The 17,924-nt window shown below is 40.1% G+C and overlaps 1 protein-coding gene across 2 annotated transcripts; it reads right to left on the bottom strand.

The window, feature by feature from the left end:
- Positions 1 to 1,350: 1,350 nt before the first annotated feature.
- LOC4343202 (uncharacterized) lies at positions 1,351 to 9,899 on the bottom strand. 2 transcript variants are annotated; one of them, XM_015789761.1, is made up of 7 exons: positions 7,628 to 9,899; positions 5,674 to 6,508; positions 5,238 to 5,366; positions 3,950 to 4,021; positions 3,476 to 3,541; positions 2,243 to 2,281; positions 1,351 to 1,842 (listed from the first exon to the last, which is right to left on the bottom strand). In XM_015789761.1, the coding sequence occupies exons 1-7, from the start codon at positions 8,032 to 8,034 to the stop codon at positions 1,672 to 1,674; spliced, it is 1,719 nt and encodes a 572-aa protein (XP_015645247.1). In that variant the 5' UTR covers positions 8,035 to 9,899; the 3' UTR covers positions 1,351 to 1,671. The 2 variants fall into 2 exon arrangements, with proteins under 2 accessions (XP_015645247.1, XP_015645248.1); XM_015789762.1 differs by having other exon boundaries at positions 5,683 to 6,508.
- Positions 9,900 to 17,924: the final 8,025 nt, after the last annotated feature.

Genomic DNA, 17,924 nt, shown 5'->3' with positions numbered 1-17,924 from the left:
CTCTCTCTAAAAAAATTAAAAAATTCAGGCTAGAGTAAGATAAGCCTACGAGTTAACAACATGAACAATGGGAACAATGGTTTAGAGGGCCGCTGTATGTAGTATTTTCATGTTATACTTAAACATACAGATAACCGTATAATAAGTTATGTACATACTACAATTATAGTGATTTAGTTATATAGAGAGTATAATTGCCACTTTGTCAGATAGATTGGTAATTAACAAACAATAATTTCTCTCCCCACTCTCTCGCCTCCACATAAAAAAACAATTTACGTGGCATATATTCTTCTCTCACATTACTGTTCATATAAGCTTTGACATCACTGATCGTTTGTAGTATATGGGACAAACATGTTTATACGTATATAAATGTTTTCTGTTTTCTATATTGAAAACTTGTTTATTGTAGATTCTAATTGCTGTGCTAAGAACGAAAACTTGGTTAGATCCTGTGTGTAGCATTTCAAATTTCGATTAAAACTAACGGGGAATGCAAAATTAGATAGCGGGCGTAATTTTCCCAAACAACCATGAGTTATATAGGCCGCATATGAAAATTAACTCATTATTGAAGAAGGACCTCTTAATGCGGCCACCTGCGATAATCTATCTTCGTAGGCAGCTACGTTAAGAGGCCCGCCTACGATAATGGGTCTACTCATGCGGTTAGGCCGGCTACTGCGCTGTTTCCACATACACTTGTATGTAGGCAGGCTATTCGACCCCTTGCGAAGATCGTTTTTGGTTGTATGAAAAAAAAATCCTGTTTTAGTAGTGCGTCAAACTCCTGATAATCCATATCCACATTTTTTTTCTAGATAATATTGTTGTTGCATCCATACTCGGTTAAAAAATAAATGACTACTTTCTCTGTTTCAGATTATAAGATGTTTTGACCTTGGTTAAAGTCAAACTGCTTTAAGTTTAACTAACTTTATATGAAAAAATAGTAATATTTTCGACCAAAGATAAATTTATTATAAAAATATATTTAATTATTAATTTAATAAAACTAATTTGGTAATATAAATATTACTATATTTGTCTGTAAACTTAGTTAAATTTGAAGGAGTTTGACTTTGACCAAAATCAAAACATCTTGTAACCTGAAACGGAAGGAGTAATTAAGTTCATTTCCAGGTGAATATAATTCGTATCCGTAAACTGTCCAAATCAAGCATCCACACACCAATTTTATCCCTTTGATGATCTGAAAGTGGCGAAGCATATTTTAGGGCGCCCCAAATAAACTGATATCATCACGCTGCATGAAGCCATGAATCATGTGTGGCATACTAGTATCCACCTGTGCTGTATCGTATGCACAAATAAAGAAACAATATATACACTTAACTATCACTCAATTAAATTGATCAAATAACTCCGAAGTAAAAAAAAAAGGTTAAATCAGTACAGGAAAGCAATCGATTAATAGCTCGATGCTGATCACACGAACCATATATACCTACAAATCAACAACAAACCAGCTGAAGATACATTGAGAAAGTTCAACTAATTTGTGGCCGTACACAAATAGAGCTCTAATTAATTAAACTTACTTGGCTATGAATATCCTTTTTCTTCTAATAATTAATCTTATATCCACCACACATTATTCAGTAATTAATAATAATAAACAATGAACACCAATAATATATAATAAATTCATCGGTATAAGCAGCTTCTATAGGGTGGCGTCCAGTAGTCCGGGCCATTGTTATCTCTGTACACTTGAGGGGTGCAGGAGACAGGCACCAAGCACAGCCCTCTACTTCTCAAGTCAACCTCTGCATCTGCCTTCTCCTTCCTATCCAACCCTCCCCATGCATTGTAATCCTGAAATATATATATAAATCATCAACAATGTATTGGATGATAATCTAATTAATTATGTGTCTTAGTGGTGTGTTATCCTTTGAACAATATAATGGAGGCACTCCTTATTTGGGATATATATATGGAATGGTGACTATAGCTTAGTCTCTAATTGGGCCATTTGATTGGTGTAAGAATAGATTATGCATGCATGGCTCTGATGTACAATTTGAATGCAGAAATTGCATTCTTTTTAAGACGGAGTGAGCGTATGTAGAATTTGACCCTTAGTGTGATCAAAATTCTATAGCTAGCTAGAAATTAAGTTTGATGGACATATTCGACGTGGACATATACATGTATTTAAATTAAAATTATATGTTGGTGGAGGAGTGCACAATTAAGAAGGTTTGTAGCTTACCTTGCTACTACTCGACTTCATGTATGGGTCACTCAACAACTGCAACAATTAAGCATGAAATAAGGAGTCAAATTAAATTGTATATAGTTGGTCGCACAAACTGATTCTTAGAAACTTTTCCATGTTGCATATAATGAATAACTAACTGATAGAGCCGAACTGCAAAAAGGGTGTGTGTAACGGGGCCATGACAAAGAATTCCATTACACAAAAGCAGCAGCACTAGTAACACTCATGTTGTGCAAAATACGAACAAAAGGAAGGCTATCCTGGGCCCTCTAGGAAGGGTATGAGCTGAGCTAGGCTTTGCAGGTTCGACACGTGTCTCCCAATAATTGGTGGTGCAGCAATTCATCTTATATAATCTTAATTAGATGCGGCTTTTCCAATGGAAATATCAAATATATATGGGGCCTTTCTTAAAAACATCCTTTTTGACAAAGCAATAATTGCATTCATTATATTACACAAGTCATAAAAAGGTTGTGTAAAGTTCTCCATTACCAAATTAAAATGTAGGCAATGACACAAAGCTAAGCCCATACTTTCTTTCTTCTCGTAACATAAAAAGGGGAAACACAGCTATTGATCTAATCCACATTCTTTACAGTATATTCCATAGCTAGGAATTTCTAAAAACAAAAAAAGAAAAGTATTTTCTGGTAAATTTTGGCTTTTGGCCTTTGAGTCTTAAAAGTCGATTTTTCACCGGCCCTAAAATGATACCTATTGTTTTCACCATCGACTTTAAAACCCAAACAAATAACGCATTATAGTACTAGCTAGACCCTATTGACATGCATTGCTTCTTCTTCTTCTTCTTTTTGACATGATGGTAGTTTTTGCTAGTGCAAATTCCTACTATATATGTTTTCTTGACGTGGATGTCACTTAGTTAGGTTTACATCAACATAACTTACCTATAATAGGAGTTCGTGTTACCAAAAACTATCGTCATATCAATCAAAACCACCATGAAACAAGTTTTGAGGTGTTATTTGCCTGGTTTTGAAAGTTAACCGTGAGCAATAATTGGCTTTTATGTATAAGGGATAATTGGACTCCAAGAGGAGTTTGAGAGCCAAAAGTTGACTTTACCCTTTTCTTTTGACAATCATGAGCGGTTATTTCTAAATATTTACAATTATGTTTGAGGACTGACCTAAAAAGTGACCACATGTATATATTGCATTTGAGAAGAAATAAAAATAGAAAAAAATTTCTGCAATTTACCTGCACTTGTTCATGCAACCACTTAATGTAATTTATCGCCTCATATAGCACCGATGCTGTGTCAGTCTGAAACAGATCATAAATAGCAAACTTCACTATAAAGAAATTGATTTCACAAACATAAAAATATAAATGTTATAGGTCACCTAAAAAAGTAAATTTTAGGTTCCTCAGATGGGATCCATATTTGAGGTAACTTATGTATAATCTGTAAGTTTAACTGAACACATAAAAAACAGACAAGAATTTGTAATGAATTGATATAATTTTTCTTAAATTGTACGTATGTCAACAGATCATTAAATATTGTACAGGAGTGAGTAATTCCCCCCCCCCTCTCTTCAAACTTATTGCATCAGTATAGGAATAATTAGTATAAATTTGTAAAATTTTGCATCATTTGACCACATTTTAGTTTATACGTAAAAATTACCACAAAAACAACGAATTGTACATATTGGAATCGGACTTTACCTTTCCAAATGGTGAGACTATCTGTTGCAGTGCAGTGATCTTGTCCCCTAACTTTACTTTTGGTACCTGCGACTGTTAAACCAAGCAGCATCAGCAATCCTAAAAGATAGATATATAAAAGCTATATAAAAAGCACCTTATGTACTGCTGCACTGCTGTACGTAGAGATAATTGCTTACACATGTATATTTACAATACAGGCTAATTTTTCAGTAAGGATGTATATAATGTATAATGCATGAGTGTCATTGCGAGGAGATTTGACAACCGTTAATTATTTTCTTCTAAGTAAGCTGTTCATCTGTTCGTTGGGCATTATACAAAGAGAGTATACAAAAACTGTCGCAAGTTTTCTGAGATGTAATAGTATAATTGAAGTGCACTGTAACTACAATGTAATTGTAATTATAATTACACTATAACTGCACCATAATTATGATATAACTTATATAAAACCTATATTCAACTATGGTTTGGCTGGTTAGCATTAGGATCTTGCGGGTGACATGTCTGAAATTTTTTTTCTAGCAGTTTTTTTTCCTTCATGCACAAACCTCAAAGCGATCTGATGGTCACAAGTATATATATGAAAGTTTTGGGGACAAAAAACTTGCAAAAGTTTTCTAGGAATACTGTTATACAAATAAAGGCCTGCAGCATGCTGGCATGGTATGAGCTACTAGGTAACAATGTCGATGAGCTTGCACTACTACGAAAACATGCAACACTCCGATTTCTCAGGATAATACCCTCCTCAAAACATGGGATTTCTTTTCCAGATTTCTATGGAAATTCTGATACATGTAAAATTTATGTTCTTGACGATGCCTTAATGTCTTTTTTTTTCAAAAAGAAAAGTCCTACAGGATAGTACTATTAGATGATGGATAATTGATCGATGGAAACATCATATTTATATTTATTTTAGGTCAAATAATTTGTAGAGTTCACTTTGTTAATCACTGCACATTAATTTGTTCTGGCAGAAATTAAATTAATTAAACCCCATCATCTGACCTGCGTATATTGCATATATGACTGATCAATTATAATGATCAACTTGCAATTTGCTCATGCACGTGAAGGACAACCAGTGCAACATGCGTAAGAGCTAGGAACAAATTGTGCTACCCTGTTTTCATATATGTTACTGTTGATCATTCATCTTAAAAAAAATTTGCGCAAGTATTATTTATTTGGTTATAATATATTACTTGTTTTTATAATTGAAGAATTTTAAGAATGATTAATATTTTACACACATTCATACTAAATGATGGGGGCATACTTTGAGAGAAGAGGTGGGAGAGGTGGCCTCATGCTTGGACTTCTTCGTGCTCCCCTCCGACCCTGCCGCCTCCTCCGACCTCTTCTTCTTCCCCTCCTTCCCGCCACCGCCGCTGCTGCTCGTCTTCACCTGCGTGTGAATGCAACACGTATATGATCAGATCATCAGTGCGTGCATCGCTCGATCACTGGCGATGAACCATATATATTACTCCCTTCGTGTCACCGAATTTTTTATACCGTTTAACTATTCGTCTTATTAAAAATATTATGTAAATATTATTTATTTTGGTATGATTTTCTTTTATTAATGTAACTATAACTTAACTTAAATTTTATATATTTGTACTAAATTTTTAATAAGATCAATAATGCAAACGTTATATGGAAAGTTGACGGCGTAATACATTTTGGATAGAAATATTATGTATATATACATTACGTACTGGGGACGAGATCTCCTGCTGCCCTTGCTGCTTCTTGTAGTCCGCCGACGACGTCCTCGCCGGCGCTGACGACGGTGGCGGCGGCGGCGGCTTGTCCATCGCGCCTCCGCCGAACGATATCAGGTCCGACAGGCTCCTCGCCGCGCCGGCATTGCTGCTCCCCCACGGCACGTCCATGGTGGCCGTGCCGCCGCCGCCGTACATCCTGCTGCTCAGCCCTAGCATGGAGCTGTACGACGACGACCCGGCGGCAAGCCCCATCGGCCTCAGGAAGTCCTGCCCGCCGCCGCCGGTGCCCGTGCTGCTGCTGCTCTCCTGCTGCAGCATCGCGCCGCCGCCGCCCCCGCCGCTGTCAAGGAAGCTGCTGCCGGACTGCTTCACGTTCCCGCCGCCGTGGGCTGCTGCCATGGCCGCGGCCACCGCTGGGTTATCGCATGCGGCGGCGCCGCCGACGTGGTGGCCGTGGTTGGGCGGCGCGATGGACCAGTTGCTGACCAGGTCGGAGAGGTTGGCCGTGAGCCGCTCCGGCGCGCCCGCGGCGTGGTGGTGGTGCGCCAGCGCGCCGCCGTAACCAGCGGCGGCGGCGGAGCTCAGGTGCTTCTCCAGCGCGGCCGCCGCCGTGAACTGGTGCTCCGGCCAGCCTCCCCCTCCTCCGCCGCCGCCGCCGCCGTACTCCATCTTCTTGAGGTAGTCGCACGCCGGCGGCTCGGCGAAGAGCTCCGGCGCGAGCGTCCTCGAGTTGAGCAGCTCGAGGAAGTTCTCGCTGTCGTCGTGGGCGTCGTGCACCGCCGGCATGCTCCTCCCGACCTCGCCGCCGGCGGCGCCCCTGGCCATCATCGAACAGATGAGCTATATATGAGCTGAAGTGAACAAGCTAGCTAGCCATCGAGTTGCACATATATATAATTGCATATTATTATGCTTGCTAATGATAATCCATTGCATCATTAGGCAATCGATTAAAGTATCTGGTTAGCTAGCTAGTACTACATGTGGAGAATGTAAAGAGAGGGATCATCTTTGGGAATTGGGATTAAAGTACTTGCAAGTTATATGGAGACATGGATGCTGTTGATATGGTTCCACTTTTTTTGGGATCCGTACCAAACAAATCCTTGCAATTAGTAGTTGCTTGCTTCTGCACTTAATTATTTATCTCTAATCAGCCTACTAGTTTGGCATTGCTAAGCTAGAGTACCTAGAGGTTTGTTCTACCAAATTAAAGCCTAGATAGCTAGGCACGAATTTAATTAACCATGCAAGCATGCATATATTACACCATGGAATTTACTTTGTTTAGTTCTTTAATGGGGAAATCTTATCCCATGCAAGAAATCTCACATATGCTAATTCCAATTCCAAAGAACCTATCTATCTAGCTAGGAAAAAATCTATCAGAGAAAGAGAGAGATAATTAGAGAACCTTATAGCCAAAGAATCATAATAGATGCCTAGACACACATGTAAGCCTCCCCTATATCACACACTATTTGAAAAGCTCCTTTCTTTGGCTTGGCTTTGCTTTGCTTTGCTTTAGCTCTCTCTCTCTCTCTCTCTCTCTATCTCTCTAGTACTAGAAACTAGCTATCTTGCTTGGTTGGCTATACTATATATTCACTTCTAATATACTTGCACATATTCTTGTTCCATTTTTAATTCATTTTTTATTAGCCTAGCTAGCTGGGAATTAAGCAGGGTTATTAGGGATTGATGTCAGTAGCTAGCTAGCTTAGCTAGAGAGAGATGCATGCACAAATTTATTCTTTAAATTAATTAGAATCTAGGCAAAGTGAGGGCGCTTTGGACGCATTGGGACAAAGGGTAGTGGACGCATGCCTTCTTTTCACGCCCTCTTCGAATATGCAAATTTATATACTTACATGTAATTAATTGTTTTATATGATATATATGCAAATAAACATCTATATACGTGTACTCTACTCACATGAGTACTTGGTTCCAGATGAGGTGGCTCTCGGCGGCGGCTGCGGCGGCGGCGGCGGCGGCCTCGCCGGAGGAGTCCATGCTGAGGCCGGAGTGGTTGGTGGTGGAGGTGTTGGTGAAGGAGGTGATGGTGGCGTTGGACGCCGACAGGTCGTCCTCGGCGCCAGACGACGACGTCCGGTGGTGGTGGTGTTGGTGCGCCGCCGCCATCGTCGGAGGCCACCGCGGCGCCGTGGCCGATGGCGGTGGCAGCCAGCTTGGCGCCGACGCGGCGCCGTACGGGTGGTGCATGTCGCGCCACCAGGAGGCCGCGGCGGCGGCGGAGGAGGAGGAGGAGGAAGGGGGCGGCGGCGCCGGTGGCGAGCTGGCGACGGAGGCCTCGGAGCCCTCCTGCGCCATGCACTGCATGCGCGTGGTGGTGGCTGGCCGAAGGAGGAGGATCGAGAAGGAGAAATGGAGGAGGGAGAAGTAAATTAAGGAGAGAGGGATAGGAGTTTGTGGGTGTGAGGGGGGCTTTTAAAAGGAGGGGGGATGGATGGGTACGTGAGGGTGATGTCACCAAATGGTTTACTGTGGAATTTGTCCTTGTCTGTCCTCATCATCTTTTAATTGAATAAATTAATTCATCTGTAGACATCTCAAGCTTTAACTAGTTTTCATCTTCAGGTTGGGGCTGGCTGGGGTTATGTAATTAACCAGCGATATGTACTGTGTGTGTATGCTTAGTGAGGAAGTATATATGTACTGTGTGAGAGTGAATGCAGTGGTAGTGTACTGGACTCCCTCCGTCCCATAATATAAGGGATTTTAAGTTTTTCTTACAATATTTGACCACTCATTTTATTCAAAAAATTTATGCAAATATAAAAAATAAAAAGTTATGTTTAAAGTATTTTAGATAATAAAGTAAGTAAAAGAAATAAATAATAATTCCTAAATTTTTTTGAATAAGACAAGTGGTCAAACAGTGCAAGCAAAAACGTAAAATACCTTATATTATAGGACGGAGGGATTACTACTATTGCTACTTAATTACTGCATGCCTTATTGACATCTATTTACTGCATGAAAATTTGGTAGGAGTTCAGTCGTCTGTTTATCGTAAGTCCGGTTAAAATGAAGGCTGTTATGTGACCAGCTATAGAAGGCTAGGCATATCAGCGGCGGAGCCATAATTTTTTTAAACCGGACTCAATTAGTTGAATTTATATAGTTTTTTCCTTTATTTTCTAATCAATGAATATTTAGGATCAGGAGTAGGGCTTGCAACCCTAGCTGCCCTACTCCTATCTCTCTGCCCCTGGACATATGCCTGGCCAAAATTAATCATACTAGTAACCCCATTGTTTTGCTTACTCATATGCTTATCCAAATAACTTATTAAAAAAATATTTTGTAAGTAAAACATTTATATATGTGCCCTTAGTGACTCGATCAAAGGCAAATGATGTAATATAAACTACGATGAAAAAAAACCCAAAAACTCAAATTCAAAACTAAGTTTTAAAATTCAAAATTTAGCTTATAAGTATAAGTATAAGAAAAACAGTGAGATCATCGGAAATGCTAGTGGCCCTCACACGGTATCTCCTCCACTCCTCCACATGCGCTTTGGCACACTGCTCGTCACCGTCTATGGCCATATCCCCGTCCACCGAGCACACATCACCGCTAGAAGCCTCCTCTTTCTCTTGGTTTGATGATGGACTTTGCCACGGCAGAGGAGCTCGTCGGCTTGGTGGTGGAGGAGCTCGTCCAGGAGGTTGTTGACCTTGGCGGTCAGTGGCGGAGCTATGATAAAATTATAGTAGGGGCTCCTCAGCCTTTTGGACCTTATAACAATCTCGGACAAAGTCTATTTTAGCCTCTTTGTAATAGATATATGGATTTAATTTTAGGGGGGGGTCTTAATGGGGCCTCTAATGGTTCATTAGGGGGTAGGAGGTCTAAAGACCTGTAGCCCCCACGCTACCTCCGCCACTGTCGGCGGTGGAGGGGCTCATATAGGGGGTCATTGGCCTTGGCGATGGAGGATCTTGTCTACGATGTCTGGCTGTCGGAACCCCTACTGCTTGACTCTATCAGCGATGGGCTAGATACAGAGAAGCGTGGCTACAACAACCTATATATAGCACAGCGGTGCTGGGGCACGAGGCGCCATGACCCGTACTGTCAAAGATCTTGTCCTTATTCAAATGTCTCATCGTCTATGCCAATAAGTTTTTTTTTTCTTGGATCTAGCTTCACACTAAATATGTATTAGCCTGATACAAAGAGGATATCATGCCTACTACCAAGGGTAGCATGCTTGGTATCACATGAACTAACCTTAAACCTAATATTGGAATTGAGATCCAGTGTAGTTGCTATTGCGACGGCACAATAGCAACTGCACACAATCTCAACCCTCTATTTATTGATCCAATAATCTAAATTGTGAGCTACAGTAAAATTAGAGCCGTACATTTTATTAAAAAACGCTACAGTGCTACAGTGCTATCTGGGCCATCTGTTTTAAATCCAATGATGCTCTTATGACCGCTTAACTTGCAGTCACAGTGGCCACTGCACTGGAACCGAATCCCTAATATTGGGGTTATCAAGACTGAACCATGTAGGAACCAACTGATATCTATGTAGTATCTAACATGTACTTGGTACCTATATAATATTTTGCTATTTTGGAACAGGATCCAATACACTATCTTTCATAATAGGATCCAATACAATATCATCCCCCAAAAATTACATGAAAAATTTTAGTGCATATATGCATCTGAGTATATATTCAGTGGTGCCTTTAAAACTATAAAAATATTTAGTTTGAAAATGTAAAAATTCATATGGTTAGATCAATTTTTCTTTATATATAGTAGTTTTACAATATTATAATTTTGTTATATATTGTTATTAATAGCGTCAACAATGTTATGCATTTAAATACAGATTGAGTATATATTATGTGTTTTAAGTAGTGAGACGACTTTTAACTACAGATATTTGAAATTAATGCATGATAATATAAATGTGGTGTGTGATTGACAGAAGAAAAGACAAATTAAAGGCAAAGCTGCAATGTGCCATGGATCACCTTTCGATCAGATGGCTGTTTTATCATCGGATTCTCTCTCACATCTGACCCTACCGCTCATGCATGCATCATACACATATATATCAGCCGTTACAATTTGTTGCGCCTGAGATCCTGGAGATTTGTGGCATCATTGCAAGCGCACGGTGCAACGCACACGCATGCATGAGCATATATAAACAACGCGCTAGCGCTCTAGCTCAGGGTGTTGTTTACCTTGTCAAGAGGAAGATCAAAGTAGGGCTTAGGATTAACTTATTCTCTCATGTCAATTGAGGTTAGAGAGAGAGAGGGGGAGAGCATGCGCGCTACTAAAGATATGCTACCTCCACCCATTTTTAATATATGACGTCGTTAACTTTTTGACAAACGTTTAACCATTCATCTTTCATCTTGCTCAAATTATTTTTTTTACAAATATAAAAAACAAGTCATACTTAAAGAGCATTGGATGATAAATCAAATCATAATAAAATAAATGATAATTACATATAACTTTTTGAATAAAATAAATGGTCAAATCTATTTAAAAAAATAAACTACTCCATATATTAAGAGGGAGTATAAGTCAAGATACGAAGGCAATGCTAGTTATATTTTTAAATTTAATTGATAAGATAATAGGAGCGGATGTAGGCCAGTAATCTTGATGTTACATGAAAAAAACAAATGCCATTTTGAGAATAAGGAAAACATGGATTATAATTTCCTTATTTTCTTTTGTAGTTTTATTTTTTTAGGTAAACTATATATACCATTCCAGTTCAAAAGTGAATTTCTCGATTATTTGCATCTGTCAGAACATTTCAAGTCCTTCACCATTGATGTGTTATAATCAATGAAATTGCACACAAGATAGATACCTAAACATGCAAAATCAGTCTAAAGTAATTCTTTCTTTAATTTTAAATAATTAAGAGAATGCCATTTTACACCTAGACCAGCCTCTGCACGAAGTACACACACAACCAAAACAAAATCTATACTCCTTTAAAAAAGACTAATTGTGATGGCAATGAATGTGTCGTCTCACCTAAATTAATATAACAGCTAAATCTAAATCACTAGTGGAGAAACCATCTTTGCCCGGTCGACCAAAAACTACAATAGTCTCGGATGCAGTAAAAACCGGGACTAAAGATGGTTTTTAGTCCCGGTTTATAAGTGGAATGAGACTACGTGATCTGTAGTCCCGGTTCACATGCTGTCAGGTGTTGTCAGGCCCCTCCAGCATCTTTAGTTGCGGTTGGAGTTACGAACTGGGAGTAAAGATCGGATCTTTAATCCCGGTTCGTAACACCAACCGGGACTAAAGATCACGTGATTTTTAGTCCCGGTTGGTGTTATGAACCGGGATTAAAGATCAAAGCGTACTATATAATCCCTATTACTTATTCTCTTTTCTCATCCACTCTTTTCTCATCCACACCCACTCCTCTCTCCCTCCATGTCTAATCTTATCTCTTCCCTTCCTCCTTATCTCTTTTTCTTCTTATCCCTTCCCAACTCCCCTTCCAACTCGATCCAGTGTGCGCAGCAGGAGGGGGTGGGCGGCCCGGCCGGTGGAGGGCAACGCGGCGGCGGCCAGGGAGGAGGGGAGGCGGCAGCCGGCTCAGCTGGCCGGCGGCTTTGCTTCGTTTCTTTTTCTTTTTTTTTTCAAAGAATTTGTGATCCACGTGTAGATTGAGATGAAGAATCTATGGTTCATTGTATGGATTGAGATGTATAATTTTTTTTTGGAATCTCATTGTATGGATCTGAGATGTACATGATTTGTGTATGATTTGTATATTTGGGATGTTTCTTTGATTTGGGGTTTGATTTGGGATGTATAATCTGTAGTGTATATGATTGATTTGTGTATTTGGGATGGTACGCATCTCACCTAATTTGGGAGAAAATAAATTAGAGATTAAATAGTAAGTAAATGAAAAAAAAAACTATTGCCCACTCCCATCTTTAGTCCCAGTTGGTAACACCAACCGGGACTAAAGATAGGGATCTTTAGTCCTGGATTCGTAGTTCCGGTGTGAAAACCGGGACTATAGGGGGTTACGAATCAGGACTAAAAACGATTTCTCCACTAGTGAATGGATAGCTTATATATATAATTAAACTAAGGTAAGTATTCTCTATAGTAAAAATGTGGCCAACATATTTCCTGAAAAATATGCTTTCATTTATTTTAGACAATATTATGATTTTTTCCCTTTTTACCCGTAGTAAAGTACATGTATTTAGCTAGTAAAACAAAAAAAGACAAAGGCATGGCGCACATGCCCACAGACCCTAGGGCGAGAAAAGAACTAATCCTAAGTAAAAGGACAACATAAAGGCCACCAAAATCTGAAAAATACTTTGTTAATATAGTACAGTTCTATAAATCTTGCTTACCATGCATGAAATGGCGAAGATTAATTGCAAAATACAATTTCAATTTGGAGGTCCAGAAGCCAAGTCAAAATCAACATTTTTTTGGACTAAGCAAGGAAATACTCCAAGTATTGTCCTTATCATGTACTATACACATATAACTTTTTTTAACAAAGAAAGCACCCCCAGAATCTTGAAATTGTCGGCATACGACCTTTAGTCTTACTTCTCGCAGTCGCACATACCACACGCACACATACAAGGATAAAGGAAGGAACATTATTGCAACTACAAGAGAAATCACCATTGATTCTGCCCTCCTTGGTGGTGTCCTTCCAGCTGTACATGCTTCTCATGATCGATCATGGGAATTTCTGTTGAGGGAAGCCATGCCAACCAAATTAACCAGGACACAATCTTTTAACGATTCCATGCCACAACTAATTTGTTACATGCATGCATGCACCCTATGTTACAGCAGAAAAAGGGACTAAAACCTAAGTAACAGAACACAAACAAAGCTGTGCTACATGCCAAGTTTAGAGTCGTGTGATGCATTTCAGGCAAAAACAAAGTTCTCTGCAATTGATCACAAGTTGGTCATGGAGCCAATCATAGCCAGAATGAGAGTTAACTTTGGTCCACCCATGTAAATATCTCCTTCAGCAGCTAGTCAGCATATCTATCTTTTTCAGTTTCCCTTTAGCATGTCAAAACAAAACAATTAGTGGTGGTCCACATCACAAGGCATGATAGGCATTTGGATTTGGATTTACTCCGATTTCGGAAGTGCTTTTATTTGAAATTTTTGAATCTTTACCTAAGTTTTTGACCTACCTCTCTGTCGTTGGGCTCAACTCATATGTAGTGGAATCCGAAAGGCGCAGTGGAAAAAAGAAAGGTAAGTGAGCTGAAGCATGCTAGCTTGTTGTGGTAGTGGCTCAAGTGGAGACTTCAACCTTAGCAAGATTTTTTCAACATTGCCATCTATTGCTTGTCATCATGCTCTCCAATAATTTCAGACGCGTTTTCGAGTAAGCCTTGTAAAGCCCCACATCCTCCTTCCCCTCGCGCATTTGTTTGTCGCCCGCTTACATCGGTTTAGTTCTCCAAAATTTTTTCCCCAAAACATCACATCGAATCTTTAAACACATGCATAGAGTATTACATATAGATTAAAAAAACTAATTGCACAGTTAAGGGGGAAATCGTTAGACGAATCTTTTGAGTCTAATTAGTCCATGATTAGCCATAAGTGCTACAGTAACCCACCTGTGCTAATGACGGATTAATTAGGCTCAAAAGATTCGTCTCGTGGTTTCCAGGCGAGTTATGAAATTAGTTTTTTTCATTCGTGCCCGAAAACCCCTTCCGATATCCGGTCAAACATCCGATGTGACACAAAAAATTTTCTTTTCGTGAACTAAATAGGCCCTTAGTGTGTCAACTCAGATATAATCCGTACTCCAACCAGCCAAAATTCTAAAGTAAATAGCGACTGTAGTCTCGCTACATACATATATGTTCTTTAAAAAAAGTATTGACATTATAAAAGCACCTAGCTAGTTTTACTATAGCTAGGTAAAAGGTTGCAACGAGGCATCTTATATGTCAACTCTTTACGGTTTTCCTTTCCTAAACTTAGTTTAAGAATCAATTTTTATTTATTACAAATTTGATTTATAAGCAATATTACTTCCAAAAGTATATATTTTGTGCATGTGTTAATTCCATATCCACAATTTCTTTAGAAGCTAGCACACACTCTCTGACTCTCAGTCTTGAACGATCGAGGAGGTTGGTGTGGTTGACATATATAGTTAGCATTGATATTTACCAGCTATATATGAAAAGTCAATATTGTACTATACAAAGGCATTAGTTAATTTCATCTCTGAGAGGGAGATGCCACTTATTGTGTGTGTGCAAGATGTGGTGTTGGTGTATCACATCTTTGCAAAGAAAAAAAAAGGAAAAAAAAAAGAAAAGGGCCGAGTGATATGGATGTGATTTGGACTAAAGGTGAGGTATTGTGCAGCAAAGACCACAGAAGAATGTCAAAGGAGCAAACAATGTGCCCATGAAAGCGACCACATGCAGCTCAGCACACTGAAGAAGCTAGTAGCCGCTAGTAGAGTGTGTAGCTAGCTCTGCATGCAGTAGTCATCAGTAGTGTGTGTGGGCTTGCATTGAATCTTGCGGCAAAGCTGAAATTCCTTTTAACTGATCTCTGACCTTATACGCTAACATCCAAGATTAGTCTTTACGCATACTCATGTCGATCGCCACTTCATGGATATGCAGGCGCCAAAAAGGCAGGTTAATCAGATTCCCCAGGGAGAGAAGAAAAATCTGAGACCATGGAATGAACACGCGGCACACAACTAATTTTGACCTCACTATGACAGGAAAAAGGGTGTTGTTTTTTCTTTTCTACAAACCCACTTACATACTCTTCAGAGTCAACTAGGGCTAATTTAATCCATCCCTACTGTTGAAAATTTTAATCTATCCTAGTTTTTAGGTTTTTATGAGAGAAGGTAGCAGGAATTGCTTAATCTGCCCATTTTTGTGAGCCAAAATCACTCTTGTAAGATAAGCAGATCTCTGGATCAGAAGAACATTTCTAGCTTCGCTAGTGGTCTTTGGGTATTTTGTCTTCTACATGTACATGCTCGCCCTATGAATATATGAAAATTGATGCCTATTAATTGTTACTAAGTTCAGTGTGATATATCAATCATCATATTGTTTTCACAGTGTACCCTCTGCAAATTTAACCAACAAGATGATTGGAAGGAGAATATAAGCAATAATTCAAAATTCAAAATTTTATCACTAGGACATGTCGAAAGGGAATCTTTTTTTATAATATCTTTAATATTTGCTAAACAACCTGAAATATGTTATTTAGAAACAGAGGGAGTACTACCAACTATGAATACCATGGAGGTAAAGCCCCAGCTGAATTATAAACACCTGCAGCCTGCAGACATATGGGACCCATATATAAACGACCGGCGTTTGAGCCCCCACGCACCCTACTGAATGTCCTTGCAGCAGTACACACCAGTAGTGCGATAGAGCATTGTTTTGTTTGCAGCTGCAATATGCATATAAGCATATGCCCCTGACTCTGACCCTGAGCTAGCTGAATGTGCGCTGTAAAATTTTGTTTTCTTCGGTGTGATGGAGTACATCGATCGCCATCAGTAGCATCACCATCTGCAGATCGCTTGAGGAATATTGGGATGGAAGAAGGACCACCCATGCACCTGCGCCCGTGGCCGGCCAAGCAGCTGCATGCTCTGCTGGTGGCCAGTGTCAAAATCGCCTACCACAGCAGCAGCAGCAAATCGTATGGATCGTAATGGAATCTAGGCACAGTCATTTTCCCTCTCGGCACTGTTTGGCTTTAATTTGGACCAACCCTGGCTGAATGCGAGCCGCGCGCACGTGTGGCTGTTAGTGTTAGGTAGTGCTGGTTTGGAGCTCAGCTAGCTAGGGTTCTTCAACTTCGCTTGCATGCAGTTCGATCGTCGGCAGGCCCCAATTGATTCTCGACGTCTAGAGAGTTTTCTATAGAGTGTAAAGTGCTGAATGGTTAATTATGACAGTTATTCGAGAGTATAGAAACGAATAAGTTATATATTAGAAAAATATGAAAAGTGGATTTAAAAAGAGTTTTCGAAGTAATGTTGCTGAAGAATGTTTTTGCAATAGATCGTGCCCTTCAGAAATTTAGAAAGTATGCCATATATAATCCATAGTATAACATACATAACCTTAGTCTTCGTAGAAGCTCAAAATTTCATAAACCTTAAGTTTTTTATTATTATTTAAAAGGGAACACTACACATTAATTATATCAATCCATTATATCACCCAAGAGGGATTTTATCAAAAGGTGCCAAGAGTTATCATGACTTAGGGCCTGTTTGGCACAGCTCCAGCTCCAGCTCCAACTCCACCTCTAAAATGACTTATATCACTCAAGAGAGATTTTACTCTAAAATGTTTGGGACCTTTTGGTACCTCTCAACGATCATAAAAACTAGAATGCATGATACTGTACAAGCTTATATTCACATAGACAGTATTAATTGTTTGGTTAATTTTGCTACAAGACATCACGACTTCGTGTTTTTAGCTGTAGGACACCGTGCAAAGTGACTTTTAGGGGAAGACACTCTCAAAAGTTGGATATTTGCTGGTGGACACCGCGCTCATTAAAATAATAATTTCCGGTTGAAGAGGAGAGAGAAATCACATGAAATATCAAAAATACCCTTGGGCCCACATGTTAGCTCTCCTATCTCTCTTCTCTCTCTATCTCCTTTACTATCGCCGCTCGCGAGCCCTTCCTGGAGCCGTCGTTCGTGAGCTGGTGGTCCTATGACGGCGCGCTCACGGCCACCGTGCCACGGCTGGTTGACCGCCTCGGGAGCCGCTCGTCGGAGGCGGCGGAGGCCAGCATGCTGCTCGCCGCCTTCGGTTGTTGCTCATCGATGCGGTGTTGTCATTGTCATCTTCATCTTCCTCAGCGGCGGCAGGGAGCTCTGTGGCCTCTTCAGCGGCAGTTGTGTCTTCGCCGTCGTCACCTGCCCCCCTCTCTCCTTGGTTCGAGCTTAGCCGAGGCGCTAGATCTGGTGCCCCCGATGCTCCGCGTCGACCTCTGCTCACCACGAGATCCCCTCCACCGGTGACTCGTTCTTGTACCTCCGCGTCGAGCTCAGCGACATCGCGGTGTTCCTCGCCGCCGGGAACATACTACTGGAGGCCGTTGTCGAGGCGGTGCACGCAGTGGCATGGCTGCTGCTCGCGGCGTACCTAC

Source organism: Oryza sativa, chromosome 7, assembly GCF_034140825.1.
Source record: "Oryza sativa Japonica Group chromosome 7, ASM3414082v1".
NCBI classification, from domain to species: Eukaryota; Viridiplantae; Streptophyta; class Magnoliopsida; order Poales; family Poaceae; genus Oryza; species Oryza sativa.
The sequence above is the reverse complement of the archived record's forward strand: the minus strand, read 5'-3'. Positions and strand labels throughout refer to the sequence as shown.